General features: G+C 37.1%; 1 protein-coding gene across 3 annotated transcripts in view; it reads right to left on the bottom strand.

The window, feature by feature from the left end:
* Nucleotides 1-5552: 5552 nt before the first annotated feature.
* spz5 (spatzle 5 Toll-1 receptor) overlaps nt 5553-16782 on the bottom strand; it is a 50683-nt gene continuing 39453 nt past the window's right edge. For all 3 annotated transcript variants that reach the window (XM_074095664.1, XM_074095665.1, XM_074095666.1), the window contains exons 3-8: nt 10816-10955; nt 10401-10606; nt 9581-9851; nt 9165-9338; nt 8438-8611; nt 5553-7632 (exon numbers count right to left, since the gene is read on the bottom strand). In XM_074095664.1, coding sequence (XP_073951765.1) covers nt 7458-7632; nt 8438-8611; nt 9165-9338; nt 9581-9851; nt 10401-10606; nt 10816-10955 — 1140 coding nt within the window. In that variant the 3' untranslated portion in view covers nt 5553-7457. The remainder of the gene's footprint in view (nt 7633-8437; nt 8612-9164; nt 9339-9580; nt 9852-10400; nt 10607-10815; nt 10956-16782) is intronic.

Genomic DNA, 16782 nt, shown 5'->3' with positions numbered 1-16782 from the left:
GACCACTTGACAAACATTATTAATTGATACGTACTCAGCCCACAGGTGGGCCTGCCCCTGGCTTTCTTGAACTTCACGGGAAGATAAGATGAGGAGGTGTTTAAAGGCCGTAAATACTTGAGGGTTAGGTTATGGGATGGCGCTACTGCGAAAGACAAGTAATGGAGGTTTATTTTACGTAAGCTTTATACGTGGGTTAATCTAAATAACAAACGTTAACATTTTCGATTTCGTTGCGGAACTGTTTTTTTTTCTGTATTTTTTCATACCTTGTCCTTATTATGAACGAAAAAAAAACAATTAAATATCGGTCAAGCTCTTCTAAAGTGATGCGCTTAAAGTTCCAAGTTTTAAATGAACTGAAATAATTTCTTTGCTCACCCGCGACCTTATGATAGCTAAGTATGCAAGATATGCGTGTTCTTGTAGTTCCTGCACCTCCACACTGTAAGAACACACACAAATCACACAAACCCATCTATCACCACCACCACACTACAACCAGAGCTCATCTTCAACGCTTGATTCAATAAATTGTTCCAAGTTTTTTTCAGGGTTATGGTTGGGTTTTGTAAATTTCAGGTAACCTCAGGATTTTCAATTAAACAAGGTAAATTATTTAGGGGTTTGTATTAAAAAGGTGCTAAACAGATTTTTTTCAAACATATAAAGACTATATGTTTTAAAAATAAGATTAAAGAGACTAGTTTAAAAATCAACAGTAAGCCATTTTAAGGAACGGCCACATCGCTTCTTAAAAAACAGTGACGGTACGGAATCGCAGTGACGCACCGTATGCGCACCGTTTTTATCGCATGCCCTCCACAACGCTGCTCGAAATACGCAGACGGTGCGGAATCGCAGTGACGTGCCGTAAACGTCACGACTTTTGGTGGAAAGCAATGCGGTAAAGTCCTGACGTTTAGGGCACGTCACTGCGATTCCGCACCGTTTGCGTATTTTAAGCAGCAGTGTGGAGAGCATGCAATATAAACGGTGCGCATACGATGCGTCACTGCGGTTCCGTACCGTAAAATTTTTTTTAAGCAGCGGTGTAGCCCTCCTTTTATTCCACAAATAAAATCAACACTTTTGAGTTGAAATTAGAGAAAAAAAAATATTAAAAATTCTCAAGATTTTTTTTAAATTAGGAAATCAGGCTTTTCTTTCGGACTTCCGCTGTTTATCTACTACGATTATTGAGATACAGATATGACAGACAGACAGACAGCGTAGCGACAGTAATGATTTCGTTTATTGTGACATAATTCAATATCTGTGAATTATTCAATACAGGCCTTTATTTGCGGTTTTTCTTGCGTTACTTTGGTTTAAATTGCAGGACAGCTAAATTCCCACGGGAATTCAAAAATGACATTGTGGTCTTTAAGGTTCAAGTGTAATTAACTTAATGAAGGAGCGGCCACACCGCTTTAATATAGTATTTAGGTAGTTTATACCAAAGGCTCATTAATTTATTACTAAAACTATTACAAAATGTGCCACAAGCAGTGTAGAGCACAGTATTTATTATTAATATATGACAAATGTTTAATATATAGCCCTCTCATTCTGAGAGATGACCTGTGCCTGGCAGTGGGACATTATATAGGACGTTATATGATGAGCTTCTAACCTCTTACTCGATACTTTTAAAGCATACAATTAGCTGTGATAGTTTTCCTTTTAAATTCGTTATAGGTAACAACTACTTATGACTGAAAATGGTTTTCGCAGACGAAAAGTTTTCAAAAGACCTATCCAACGACTACACCATGGAATAACTTGGGAGAAAAAAAATCCACATTTATTTTAAAATTAAAATATAGTTTTGTGGCAATCCAAGGATTTTAACCAGTTTAGAATGATTTATCGAGCGGTATTGTTTTAAAAACAATCCCCTGGTACGGTCCATTTTCAACTCAGAAAATATAAAAAAAATATGATAATTATTTATTGCTACTCGTATGGCTGATTACAGTAGGCGACTCTGTTAGTTATATTATAACTAACGTAGCGACTTACAAAACTTGTATCTTATATCTGTTAATAATCAAAAGTTTTATGTGACCACCCTCTTTGCAGAACACACATAAAAAAAAAACACAAAAAAGTCCAAAACATGATATCAATAGTAGTTCACAAATAGATGACATGTACCTAGGTACAGATAAATTCGTCATTTTAAGTATCCAGGGACCGTGTGAAGTAAAAGTAACATTCGCAAAGCCCGGGTAGAGTCGTGAGAATTTTATCGCCCATGCCACTCACTGCATTACCACGCCATCTGTTGTGAGCTACATTAATTATGTCCATGCACGCGGCATACGAAAACGATGTTCGATAATTAATTGTATGGTTTTTGTTCTATTCATTTCATTTTCGACCGGCATTTTTATTGTAGGTATTTATAGGAATACAGTCTCTGGCCAATTGCTTTACTAAGTTATAGTTTAGACTTGCAAGAAAAAATCGTTCAAGTTGCAAGGCCGTAAAGAACGAGTTTGTAGTGGTCAATCGAGCAACGCAATGTAATGCAATTAAAGATAATTGAATTGAAACAAACTCAATCGAATTTTAATCTGGTAAAGTTACAATGCTATTTTGCTTTTCTAAACGTAACTTGTAAGTTTTTTTTTTATGTTAGAGAGGCCAGACAAACGAACTAGTGGATCACCTGATGTTAAGTGATCACTGCGTTGTCGGCCCTGCAGAAAATTGTACACTCGCCTCTTAAAGGCATCCAAGTCGTAACACGATGAGAAGACCCCAGCGGGAAGCTCGTTCCAGATTTTGCAAGTTCGTGGCAAAAAAGACCTCTTAAAACGGACCGTCGAAGACTGCCATTCATCAACATGATGTCGATGAAAAGAACGCTTACGACGGGTGGATCTGTAATGGAACCCCGCGGCTGGAAATACTAAAGATAAGTTTAATTGTTATGTTTAAGAACTTACCATCTACATTTTTATTAAATTCGTAAGTATGAACTTTGTGATGAAAACGATAAACATTGTGAGGTACTTACCCTCTAGTCACCTGTTAAGCAATTTAATAGTGCACTTGGAGCTTCCAATAAGCATGGGTCCCGTCGAAAGAAAGAAAGGACTGTGCTCAACAGCAAGACTTTCATACCTTAGTTAGCCTGATGCGTGAAAGAAATAACTAACGTATAACTATCATCATTTATAAATAATTAATTCGTGCTCTTCATCTAAAGTTCAAGTTTTAAGTTTACTTCTGTATGCTTAACTAAGACCGTGTACAAAAATGTACGTTACATGGATAATACTAGAATATTCACGAGTAAATATTAGTAAATTAAATTACAATAATACAAAACCTACCCAAGCAGAGAACTTCTCTTTGCTACCTAATTGCAATATTTATGTATTACTAGATACATTAATGTACAATGGTACAAGTCTGAATAATGTTGTTCTTATGTCTAAGTTTAATTTAACTAAATTTTAAAACAAAATTGCATCGCGCAAAGCTTTCTTTGCATCGCGGCGCCAATTTCATTGCTACAAAAGTGCGTAATATCGATCACCGGCTCCCTTGCCTCATGTTCCGTCTCTTTCCCACGACGCACACTTCCAACTGTCAAAATAAGAACAGCCTAACCGTGAACGCAGCCGTAAGCATCAACTTTGCGCGGGAATCGGAGGCGCCATTTTGCCGCACGCACGTCAGTTACGTCATTTTTTCCCGCCAACCGCTTCCCCCGTCGCGGTTGTCATGACAACCGATCTGTCACACGCACAGAACGTAAAATGCAAGCATTGATTTTTTCCCTTCCTCTTTTCCTTTTGCGTGGCGACAATTGCTTTTTAGTGCGAGCTGCACTAGGTGTTATTTTGATTACTTCGCTACCTAATAATTGTTTACTTCAGTAACATTTAAAGTAAGTTTATTTCAGATTTAAAAAAAAATTAAGTCGTGACTTACGCGCCGTATTCGTTCAAAAATACTAGTTAATTATGCTTGTCTTAGCTGTACATCAATACTTAGGTACTTCAAAGAATTTTCATAGAATAAAAAAACTCAGTTTTTCTTAAATTCAGTCTACTGCACAGAACTTCAAAGCAAAGCAAGTGAAATGGTAAATGCAGACCATGTTTGCCGCTTAAGGGAAAATTTGTTAAGGTAGGCTCAGCCCCAAGGGTAGCCGAAGGGTTCGCCATCCCTTGCACCGCCCTCGCGTTAACCCAATAGAAGGAAAATATGTTGTCTTGAGACGGACTTTTGGAATACATAAATGATTTACAGCGTGATGGGTCAATCCGGTTTATGGTTTTTTTTTTCTGTCATACGTGAAGTTGTGCGAGGGTTGTTTTTTGGGAAAAACAGTCGGGACAGTTTGTCGGTTTTTAACAATAATAATTATTATTATTTATTTATTCAGACCACTTGATCCAAAATTTTGTTAGTATTTTCCTTAAGATTATGTTAGTAATTATAGCTAGCTAGTGAAAGGGTATTTTTAATTAGGTGTTGCATAACTGAGCGCTCATTTCTTATAGCTAATGTCTTCAGGAGACAGAAGAAGAAGATAAAAGAACATAGAAGTTCAGTAATTTGGCTTGATTTTGACTATTTTCGTGGCAAGAAATATTTTTTTACTGCTTTTATCAATTCTGTATGTATATGGTCTTATTATTTCAAAAGGAAGAATTATCTCCTTGTTTAAAAAATAACGATCAAGCTAGATCGATTGGTACGTCGAAATAATCGAAAGCGTTAGACCTTTTTCCAAGATCAAGAAGGTATAAGATACATGTAGCAAAATAAAACATACATTAAAACTGTACACATTTATTCACCTTATGCAAAACATAAATATATAGATAACTTAAAATATACCTTAATGATAATCCTTCAAAAAGTAAACATAACGTAACAACTATCTTGGTTTCTATATTTAATTAAATTACCTGTAAAAAAATAGAAAAAGACCTGCAGTATTCCATTTTTTTAAACTAAGAGTGAGAGAAGTGCTACTCTATTTTTTACAACAAGCGAAAATTACAAATAAAAAAAAATCACAATTGAAATTAAATCTATTGCCTAGCTAATATTTACATTAAACTTAAATTATTAATACTTGGTTAAATCGTACCTAAGCATTTACAATTATAATACTTGTCTGTAGGACAAAAGTGATAGCACACTAAATATATAAAATTAAGTAATGTAAAAAAGGGCACTTGTCAAAAACATAATATTTAAAAAAGCCTAAAAATTTATATACATAATGGTCATTTGACATTATAATATAATTTTCGGTAAAACTATACTTATACAAGGTTAAGTTAGGTTAATTTTATACCAATCCCTTGTAAATTTCTGAAAAAAAAAACCATATTATCAAATGACTTTTAGTACTTACCTACTGTATTTCTTCCATCATTATTTTTAAACTTTATGTAATTTGATAAATACCCTTAAAAATTGATGCACAAATATATGTATCACTTATTCACAGGAGTTGCCTGGTGCTACATTTTTTCTGCCACTTAACGCAGGGGACGAGGTATGACTTATTTTACACACACACGCTTACGCTATAATAATTTTCGACATTCTTACCAACTCAAATAAAAAAAAACTGTCACAAAAATGCGAAAAACTTGAACATTTCTCTTCAAAGACAAAGAGGAAAGCACAGAAAAGGCTAAAAAGCCATATACCTACCTATTTATTTTTTCACCTAATAAGTCTCCTAAATGGGTTGTTGCTATAATTGTGGATTAAGAAACACTTTAATTCCCTGTCTCACATAATAAACGAATGTGTCACATAATTTGATAAAAACACCGGCCAAGAGCATGTCGCCCAAGATAGGATTCCGTAGCCGTTACAAAAAATCAAGTAATATCTTTCTAAGAATTTTGCATTTTGTACGGAATCTTCCAAGTTTAGGTATATTAGGTATTTGCACTTTAAAGTTGCATATTTCATAAACAGAACACTGAATCAAAAAATCGTCTTTACAACTCCGCAGTGTTTTTAAAAGACCAACACTATAGGATTGGATGAGAAAAAAATATCGTCCTCACTACGTCTATGGGAGGTACCCTAAAACAATTTTTTTTTTCATATTTCGAGGGTATTCTGGCAGAACCGGATAAGTGCACAATATTTATTTACTTATACGGTTTTGCTAGATAAATAAAGCAGTAGCAGAGTATGTTTTGCCAGAATACCCTCAATGTTTTTTAAACCATTTTGTCGGCATGATTGTCACATATATCCGTCTCTGAGCAAAGCCGCGGACGGACAGACATACAGACAGACATGGCGAAACTATCAGGGTTCCGTTTATGCCATTTTGGCTACGGAACCCTAAAAAGTAATAATTAATCACAAAAGCACATTTACATTAATAGTAGGAGACAAACTAGTGTTTCTAGATGGAAATACAAACGATGACATTTCTATTCATCCTATCTCCTCTACTGTCATTGATGCGCGAATCGCTTTTACCTATAATTTTCGCCGTGGAACGTCAAAGCAGCAAAAATAAGACAGACATTAAGTAAAGGCAACTTCCGTGATAACTACCTTGAAGCTGATATAGAAGAGTTCAAACTTTTGAGCAAAAATTTGACCAAACATATGTGATATGACTCTTTTTGTTAACGGCGTGTTCAGATATTTTTAATTGAATGTTTGCTCAGTACCCTTAGTGTAAGTTCTCAATTTGTATGGAAACACGAACATCGCAAACGTTCCGCTAGAGGCGCTGTTCGTGTTTCCATATAAATTGAGATTTTAACGCGAACGCGATCGAGACGTATTTTGTAACCGAAAACTTACACTAAGGGCACAGAAGTATAAGCACTCGACAAGGTAATGAATTGCTTCTAAACAATGATTTTGATTAAGTTACCTCACCACATCATACCATGAAGTGTATTTATTTATTTTGATGCCGCGAATATTTGAGAAAATCGGCAAAGTGTAAAAGTATTTCTTTTTCTGCGTGTTAGAGTTAAAACGAGACAATCTCGAACTGTCCTTATTGAAATGCTGCTTAGAAAACCATAATGACTATAATGATTGTTCCATTGGTATTTCATTGTTACTTGCTGTTACATACCTACTGATTTTGTAAAAATATTGTTTTCGTCCTTTTAATGTTGAATATAAGGAGCACAGTGCAAGAGAGTGCAAAACAGCTATTATTACCGTATCCTAGTAGTGACATCTAGCGTGTAATTTACTCAACTTAATTTGGTCAAGCAATGCAATTTCATTTCAATTTAGAACAATCTACCTAACGATATTTTGAATTTAATCCAATTAAACTCTCAATTAACACTTAAAATATTAAGGCAGTGATAGCAAAACAGAAACTGGAATCCTCGCGCCATCTATTGGCGAGTAGCGGCAAAACGCGAGAACGACTCAAATCTTAGATTAAAACACGGTTAAGTTTCAATTTGTTGTTTTTAAGTATTGTTGGCAACTATAGTACATTGACAGCAGCTAGGGATCCAAAATACGTCTGTGTAGAGGTTCTGTCCGCTAGACTGGAGGGCCACGAGTCGTTTTTGAATATATTTCTGCTCGCAACGGGAACTATATCCGATTGGTACGGAACATAAGTTGCTGCAAACTGTTGACCTGTAAAAATGAAGTAAAAGTAAAAAAAAACATGCGAATACAATTGTTGGACAGTCATTAAATTTTATACTAGATGGCGCTGTACACTAAAAGGGAAGCAGTTCATCAGTTGTTGAATAGATGGCGTTTGTATGCAATTTCGTAGCGGATTGAGACTGCTGCATTAGAAAATAAAGTCTAACTGAATTCATTATTGTGATTACCATTTTACCGTTAGTTACCATTTTGTGCAGAAAGAGTATAATGCTTCTTTTTTTGCTATGATTGGGTAAATTCCTGGGTAAAAAATATGATTCAGTCCGTCAGTTTGATTATTAGAAAATATTGGACACCTACTTTTGTTCTTTTTTCAACCAAACAAAAAGTTACAAAGATACGCTACGTCACGCCGTGTTAAAGTTTCGCACGACGTGACGTCACACGGAACTTAACTAGCTATATCTTCATAATTTTTTGTTTAATTGACAAACCACTTTGACCACTTTGACTTGGGAGAGAGGCTACAAATAGAGAGATGAAACACCTCTCAGAGGCAGACGTTATGCCTGGAGACAGAAGTCCGAAGGAAGGGCATCGGAAGCTGCAGGGCTGCTACGAAACTCAAAACTCGAAGTTCGTGTCGTGCGGTCCCTCTGACACTTATACTATTTAATACGAGAGGTACGATACGAACTTCGATTTTCGAACTTCGGAGGAGGCCCTCTGAAGTGAATATTTACGTATAAGCGTCCGAGTAGTTTTTTTTATATTTGCTCACTAGATGGCGCTAGGTGTTGTTGCAACTGACATCTTGACTTCTACTCACGTGCATATCTCCGCGCGCACGAGCTGCGTCATGTTGTCGGGCATGTTGACGACATATCGCCAGCTGCCCTTGTTGTTGAGGGCTGCGCGTGGCGTGATGTACTCCGTCCGGACGCGACACAGTTCCTCTGTATTGGGAGCCTGGCGCCGCGGACGCTCGGCTGACGTTTCCGCACTGGAAGCATGCAGTCCGCTTTAGGAAGGACAGGTGTCGCTAATCTCTATATCGATCTTTATTCCGCTTGTGAAGGAAAGTGACGAAATGATACCTGGATAAAACACGGTCAGGGAATGCTGGATATCTGTTGAATGCTACCTTCCGCTGGCGTTCGTGTCGTCACAGCCTAGTGTGTATATGTCTTTTATAGATAAAGATGTAATTTTATATCTCATCATCATATCAGCCATAGGACATTTCACTGTTGGACGTAGGCCTCCGACCTCCAGTTGCTTCGGTTGGAAGCGGCCTGCATCCACCGTGAACCTGCGGCTTTAACCATGTCTTTCATCCATCGAGTCGGTGGGCATCCTACGCCACGCTTACCGATCCGCGGTCTCCATACGAGAACTTTTCAGCCCCAACGGCCATCTGTTCTCCACTCTCTCTATGGCCTGCCCATTGCCACTTCAAAGAACTAATTTCACACCTAAATTATGAAAAACTGGTAGGAATGAATCCACGATCATCTTAAGGAGACACAGGTTAAACTGGGTTACCAAATCCGTACCTAGCAAGTCCCAGCGCTATTCTCAATGCTTCAGCGCCAGAGAGCTTGCGTTCTCTGGCGGCACGCACCAGCTCTGCGTTGCGGCGGCGGCGCGTGCGCCGGGACGACGTGGTCCGAGTCGGAAACGTCACGGAACGCTCCACCGTTACGTCTGAACGGGACGGGGACATGTATCTGAAAGGTTGCATAAGATGCGGTTTTAGTTTTGTAGATTTTGTTGTTATTATTCTTAGGTTTGTAACAGAGACCTTCTGAACGGACGCGAATGCGGAACGGAAGAGCTTCATCTCTACGGAGGCTGGCAGGTGAATATAGCGGCAAACATAAATGTAACACAGGTCCGTTGCTATCATCTAACCCAGATCTACATCTATTTCCTTCCCCACAAACCCACCTAAGTATAACGAAGAACTTACTTCCACCACTCATTGGGGTTGTATTGGGTGACTCCACTCGCTGCCTGTCGAAACCAGTCCGCACTGTCGTACTGGTTGAACGGGGTGTCATAAAAGTTCTGATTGTAAACGTTGTTCTGTCGGAACACTTTCTTCTCGTAGTCGAAACTCGGGGCCCAGTAGTTCGGGTTTTGGAAACCGAACTTGGAGTAGTTTTGGAAGGCGTTGATGTTGTAAGGAGAAGGGTCGACGGGCGATGGAGGCTGGAGTGGCGTCTTCTGGGAGAATATTTCTGGAATTATTATTTTTAAATGATTAAAAAACAAAAATAACAAAATGGCATCATTTTAAAATGCGTCTCCAGCATTTCCTGTCGGTCCCTTTACTTATTATGGGATTTATTCTTCAGGGTTCAAGAAAAGTATACAAAACAGCAAATCGATATCCCCTTTTGGGTCGAAATTTAGATTATCATTATCAAACAGCTCAAAGATAAACTTGCATATAAATTAATATTAAATCTAAGAATATTTCCTAAAATAATATTATACTAGTTAACTGTGCAGCAGAAATGATAAATACGGTCGTCCGCACTTTAGATAACTCCAAAGCCTCATTATTTCATACACATCATTATATCGAATTTTAGACTCTCGGAAGTTTGGCTCTGCTTAGACAAAGTCACCACAAATAATATGGTTAAAAATTGTTATGTTATGGAAATTTGAAATAATGATCCATTCAGAAAAAATAATCATCAGAGATTTGTAGTGTACCCTTTCCAACAATCCTCAGCCTCAGTTTTCTTGATTTCCCAACGATTTACATTAACGACACCTACCATGATTAAATCGGGAGTGGAACTTCGTGTTATAGTTCTTCGGTTCGTTGACGATGGATATCTGATCAACGTGGGGCAGCGAGTTCGGTCCGTAACTGTACGGATAATCAGTTTTCTTGTTGGAGTTGAAGTCATCCCGAGACTCATCGGAGAGCAGCGTAGAGATATCGTACTGTCCTGCTTCGATTAGTCTTCGAATTATTTGTCTGAGGAAAGAAGAAGTTTGGGATGAGTTAAAAGTTAGCCAGTAATGCACGAGATGAGAGCCGTCCGTCTAGTAAGGACAGTTCAGGACCGAAGATGAAGAGAGATGAAATTACATGAAGATAAAGTGAAGCACTAACTAGGATGACCGGTATTAATAACATAGGGATGGTCTCTTCCCCCGCCTGTACTTCTTGTTGCTGTCACTTACTCAGGATAGGGATCCGGATGCACGCAGTAGGTCAGGCCGGGCTGGGCGCAGGGGGGCGCGCGCCCCGGGGGGGAAGGCTCGAACGCACAGCTCTGACCGTACGGACAACTGTATCCGTCACCCTGGGATATCCAGGCTAGCTGGAAATAAATATAGCCATGAATTTTATTTACATTATAGTTGCACTAGTTTTTATCAGCAGCTTCACCAGCGTTAACTTGCATATTAAACCATTTTCTTGGGTATTTCGCAAAAAATCTACTGGGAATTCCCAAGAGTAACATTAATTTAATCGTTAATTTAATTATAATATTGCATACAATTATAATTGCGGGTTCGAATCAGAAATGAGGAGATACGTGGAAGAACAAGGGTCACCGACATAGCCAAGCGAATTGGCTCGTTGAAGTGGCGATGGGCGGGCCATATAGCACGGCAAACAGATGGTCGTTCGTTGGGGCCGAAAGGTTCTCGAGTGGAGACCGCGGATCGGGAAGCGAAGCGTAGGACGTCCACCAACGAGATGGACGGATGACCTGGTTAAAGTCGCGGGTTCACGGTGGATGCAAGCCGCTTCCAACCGAGGCAACTGGAGGTCTATGGGGGAGGCCTATGTCATGTCATGTCCAATAGTGGATGTCCTATGACTGATATGATGATGATGATGATGATGATTGCTTAAAAAACCCGCGCTGAATTTGATGTCTCTTTTTTACGGTCCTTTTATCTTTCGCTTGTAGTGTCTACTCTTGTTTCTGATCAATTCTTCAAAGGCTAACTGGAAGCGATCCTATTAAGGGATAAGTTGATATTTTTGTACATCTCTTTCTCTTGTTAACTGTAAGTTTCTTGTGCTTTATGTCCCATAAAGAGTTATACAATACGATACAATTTAACACATTCACTTTCCCCATACAAAATGATTAGACAAAGTCATACTATAAGTATTATATATTTTTTGTCTAACCAGAAAATTCATAATTAAAAAGATATGCATGTACAGACAGTTTCCTACAAGAGCATAGTGTAAATTTACCCACACTACACAGCAAGTAACCTGTACCTATTTATTTTACAGAGTCACTCCACATAGTTAGTTCATAGTTGTATATTTTTGGTGTACCTAACCAGAAAATTTCATAACTATAAAGACATGTGTGTATTGTCGATAGTTTCCTAAAGAGCATAGTGTAAATTTGTCCCCTCTTCACAGCAAGTAACCCACCTATATATTTTGCAGAGTAATTTAACTAACTACAAACATCATGTACACTAATGTCAAGCTAACCTTTCATTTAGCCTTCTCCGAAGTGAGTTCTTGACACAAAATTGTATTAGTGCCTTCACACCTGATCCATAAAGCTATTGTCACCAGCTCACTACTTGCCCTCGTTCTTTAATCGGTTGATAGCTAATGTGACAATTATGTTGCCGTTGTGAGAGAAGGTTGACTGTTATGTCGGTGACACTTCGATAATTGACGTATATGTTATGCTTTATGTTGGGCAGCAAGTTCAAGTATCAGTGGGTTAATTGTGACTAGCTTGCGCTTGTTGTTTTGGCGTCGTTGAATTGCCTATCATAGAAATTCTATAAACTCTTATTCACATGCAAGGTATGTTATTATTTGGCTAATCCACTTATCGTCTTTATGTTAGTGCTAGTTACTGTTTTTTATAATTGTAAGTTGAACATAATTTACTCTTCTAAAAAAAAATGCTGGTTATGTTAAATCGAGAGCTTTAAATGCTTCAATTTATCCTAAGTTATTTGTTATGTATTCGACTGCTTGAAAAAATCTTATATTTCTAAATATTTAACGTTGTTGCAAGAGAAAAGAGACTAAGGAAGTGCGAATCGAGCTCGCGCACCGAGGGCTGCGTGCAGTCAAAGGCAAAAAATTTAAGGTCCAAGGATTGGTGATAAACGAATTCTTAGCAGACTTCTTCAGGGGCAATCACTAGTACAGTCAGCTTGCAGAGAAAAGGAACCCCCGTGTAAAGGCGGTAACGAAACTAGGAGAGTACTTTTTCTCTGGAGCTGACTGCACAATAAAAGTGTCCAGGTCCCAAGATTCATACCTATATAATCTTTTAGTTTGTGTAATAAACATTTTCTTTCTTTTCCTTTCTTTCTTAAATACTGCTTTCATTTAAATCGCAATCTTACCTTAGTAAGCCAGCATTACTGACATTTATTATGAAAAGGTTGTACTACGGGTCGCACTAATGGCATACTTGTTTCAAGGCAACTTGAAAATGATTAAATATTTACCCAAGTGAAAACCGAATAAACAAAGCATTACCCTTGTAAGAGGTGGATTTTCCTGCCTTTACTATCTCGTATACTTACGTGTGTTACATTACATAACAGTAGGTACAGTCTTCACCAGCACCAAAATCTGACACAGCAAAGCACATCTGATACGACTCTATTTCTAGAGCCGGTAGGACGTGTTAGATATTTTCGCACGCTCCGGTGGGGCAGATATTAAGGGATCCCATTCAATCGCAATATTTTTTTAGACTATTATTGTTTCGCATAATTGATTTGGCATAATTTGCTACAATATATATTTGTATTATTGGTATAATAGACTGTCGCATATTAATACTTTGGACTACTTCTTTTTTGGCATATTAAGCTATTAGAATAATTTCAATTGGACTCATTTGTATTAGACTAATACACATTATGCATATTATTGTGTGGGCTATTGATCATTCGTTATAAATTATTAGCATCATTTAAGGAATCATTAACACCATAATAGCATTTTTTACATAAAAAATTAAAAAGCATACATTTAAAGTTACTTATACTTATTCAAATTTTGCCAATCAGTTGGTAGTTTATTAAATATCTTTGGTGCCATCACTAGAACGCTTTTTTTTTCTTAAAGCAGTATTACTCTTCTCAATATATACAACAGGTTTTCATAAGCACAGTTTGGTGAGAAATCAATAATAAACTTATTTCCAATTCACACGGGAGAGATCTCATTTTTTTCGTACTTGATAGTCGCAGATTAAAGCTAGAAAATTATATGAACGCATTACAAATGTATTAACAGTAAGCAAACTATAGTTATCGTCGATCATTCTGTCGCCGTAATCCCGCGGTCACTTTCATCGATGCGATCAGAATATGAATGCGGTAATACGAACGACGATTACTAGATTTCGCAATCCTTTTGAATGCCATAAAAGTGTCAATTTAGTTCGTTTCATGTTATGAGAGAATCTGGTTTTGCAGTTAAGTCAGCTGTAACAATTTTTTAAAATTAGAAGAAGAAAAACTTATAAACAAGGGGCCAAAATCACCATAAAGTGTGTGGTACTCTGTATGATATGAGATATGAGTGAGATCGGAAAAGCTACATACCTATTATAATTTTTAGCTTAGGAAATGTCCTTTGTGGGCAAAAATTTTCTTCAAATAAATATTTAGATAGAAACTTTATGCACAACAGCATACAAAGTTGGTAAAATAGATAATTCACAACAATATTAACTTAAAACATGCACCAAAACTAAAGTACATTAAAATTTATTAAATCAGACAGTGCTTTGCGGAGGTCCGTGTCAATGAACTACATAAACATATACAATTACTTTGCTACCTAAGGACCTTACATCGCGGGGGAACAAAATATAGTCAACGTTATAAATAAGTGATCATTTCTGTACCTTGTCGCTTTCAGTCGTTACACAATTTCGTAGTGACAAAGTACAAAAGTGATCACTTATTTACGACGTTGACTGTACCTACCTAATTGTTTATAGCTCTTAATTGAGAGCCATACGATGTCGAGAACAGGCGCTGATTCAGCATAATACTGCAGTAACCTGCAGTGCTGATAATCTATCAGAAACAGTGGATGTTTACTGTACAAGACTATCATATTATGAGAAATTTAGAGTTTTTAGTTTCGCATTGTCTTTAATATAGTTATTAATCTCATATTGACAATCGTTATTATAATTACATAACACCGTAACGTCCGTAACTCGGTTCTTAGAGTTGTTCATTAAATAAAACTCAATTGAGCTGTCATTTGTTTCTTATTGTTCTAATGTTATAGTTCAGTCGCCCTATTGAATTTGAATCATAGCAAGAGCCTTCTTAGTGCCTGCAGTCAGATGTGTCACCATTTGCGCAAGAGTCAGTGTTGCTGCCAAAAACTGAGTCACGGGCCAAATGACTAACTAGTAACTACGACATTGACATTTCTACTCCGTGGTGGGCGAAGGTATTAAAATGTACTTAGCAATTAAATTTCTATAGAACTTAGATTTCCTGATGAAGAGTTATAAGAGATTATTTTTTTTCCTATGTCTTTTTCGTGTTTTTTTGTATTTAGGTATAATTGAATTTTACAGCGCATTGGTTTTTACTGTAATGCTGTAATAATTATTGATTAAATAAATAAACGACGACTAACAGACGATGCACTGAGATAGAATTGAATCACAAAGGCGTATTTAAATGAACTACATTACTTTTGTAGAGCAGCAATCTATTGCGTTTGCGTAGGTACAATAATTTGACACAAGACAGAAGCGGATCTGTGTGAGTTGTCACGTCAGCCATTGCGACTTTTGAATAAAAACAAAGTAGCAGTGCTACTTTATCTTTTAAAGAAAAATGGCGTATTTTTTTCTAATAAAACATGACAAGACTTTACTAACTACCCTCGAAGTTTGCAGTTTAACAAAAGTGCACGCTATATAGTTTTATTTACACACTGCACACTAATATTATAGTTCAATATAGGTACGACTTATTACTTAGCTCTAGAAAATTTTAGCCGCCAATTCATTCCACAATTTCAACGTACGCGGTAGGAAACACAGATTAAACTGTTGAGGAGTGCCGTCCATCGAGGTGGTGGTAGTCTTATTCCCGAAATCCAGCTTAAAAAATCGTCCAGCCTTTTTAGCTCGGAAGGATAACAAACAAACACACGGAGACTTTTGCATTTATGGGTAAGTATGCTCCTTCACGGGACACAAGTGTCGTTTCGTTTGTCAACAACCATTCATTACATATCCAAATTCAGAATCCAATTAGGTCAGTTTGGGCCAGTCGACAATCTAAAGATAATAAACACAACCCACATTAATAACTTTATATGGATGATTTGCTTTTATACTTGCAATTAATATCTAATAAAATTCAAATCTACAACAAATAATAATTAACTAATGTTTTAATTGATCTCTACTACAATCGTTCAGCGTATCCATTTAAGGTCCAAAGTGCAGGCAAGGGAGAACCGCCAGCTTAGTAATTATAACAATATTCACAGGCAATTGTACCATGCGTAATATAGTTATGTCACTTTACCGTAACACTTTGCTTCCGATTCTCCTGATGCACTCTGATATAAGTAACTTCCTCAGGTTTTTACGTGCAGGCTTTCTTAAATTATGCAATGTCATTGTTCTTTGTTGGTAAAGAGATGTAATTGAGACGGTATTTTGAATAATTAGGATAGTGGAATAGGTTGTGATACAAGTCTGGTTCTCACGACGATTGTCGTTATAATTTATACTTATGCGCGAAAACAGGGGGGCTACTACAAAATTCAAGAAGTACCAAATACGAAGTTTGTATTAAACCGTTTCTCACACTCTCGTATTAAATAATATATATACTTCGTTTTTTTAGCACTATATACAAGGTAAGCGATCTTGCTGTCTTTTTATTATTGAAAAACACTTGAAAAATAAATCACAGCAATTACCAAGTTCTGGCTTATTGCTCTGTGTGTATACATGTGTGTATACCTACTGACAACAGGACGGAAAGGAATCCACTGAGTGATAGTTGCGAGAAAAAGGCTTGCGTTAACTGTTTCCATTGCCGTAGCTTTTCACAAAAATAAAGTTAAATAGCGATTTATACTTCGAGTAAAAAAGAAACCCTATTAGAACCCAAGTAGTTTTTAAAAGCGCTTTATAG

Source organism: Choristoneura fumiferana, chromosome 12, assembly GCF_025370935.1.
Source record: "Choristoneura fumiferana chromosome 12, NRCan_CFum_1, whole genome shotgun sequence".
Lineage (NCBI taxonomy): Eukaryota > Metazoa > Arthropoda > Insecta > Lepidoptera > Tortricidae > Choristoneura > Choristoneura fumiferana.
The sequence above is the reverse complement of the archived record's forward strand: the minus strand, read 5'-3'. Positions and strand labels throughout refer to the sequence as shown.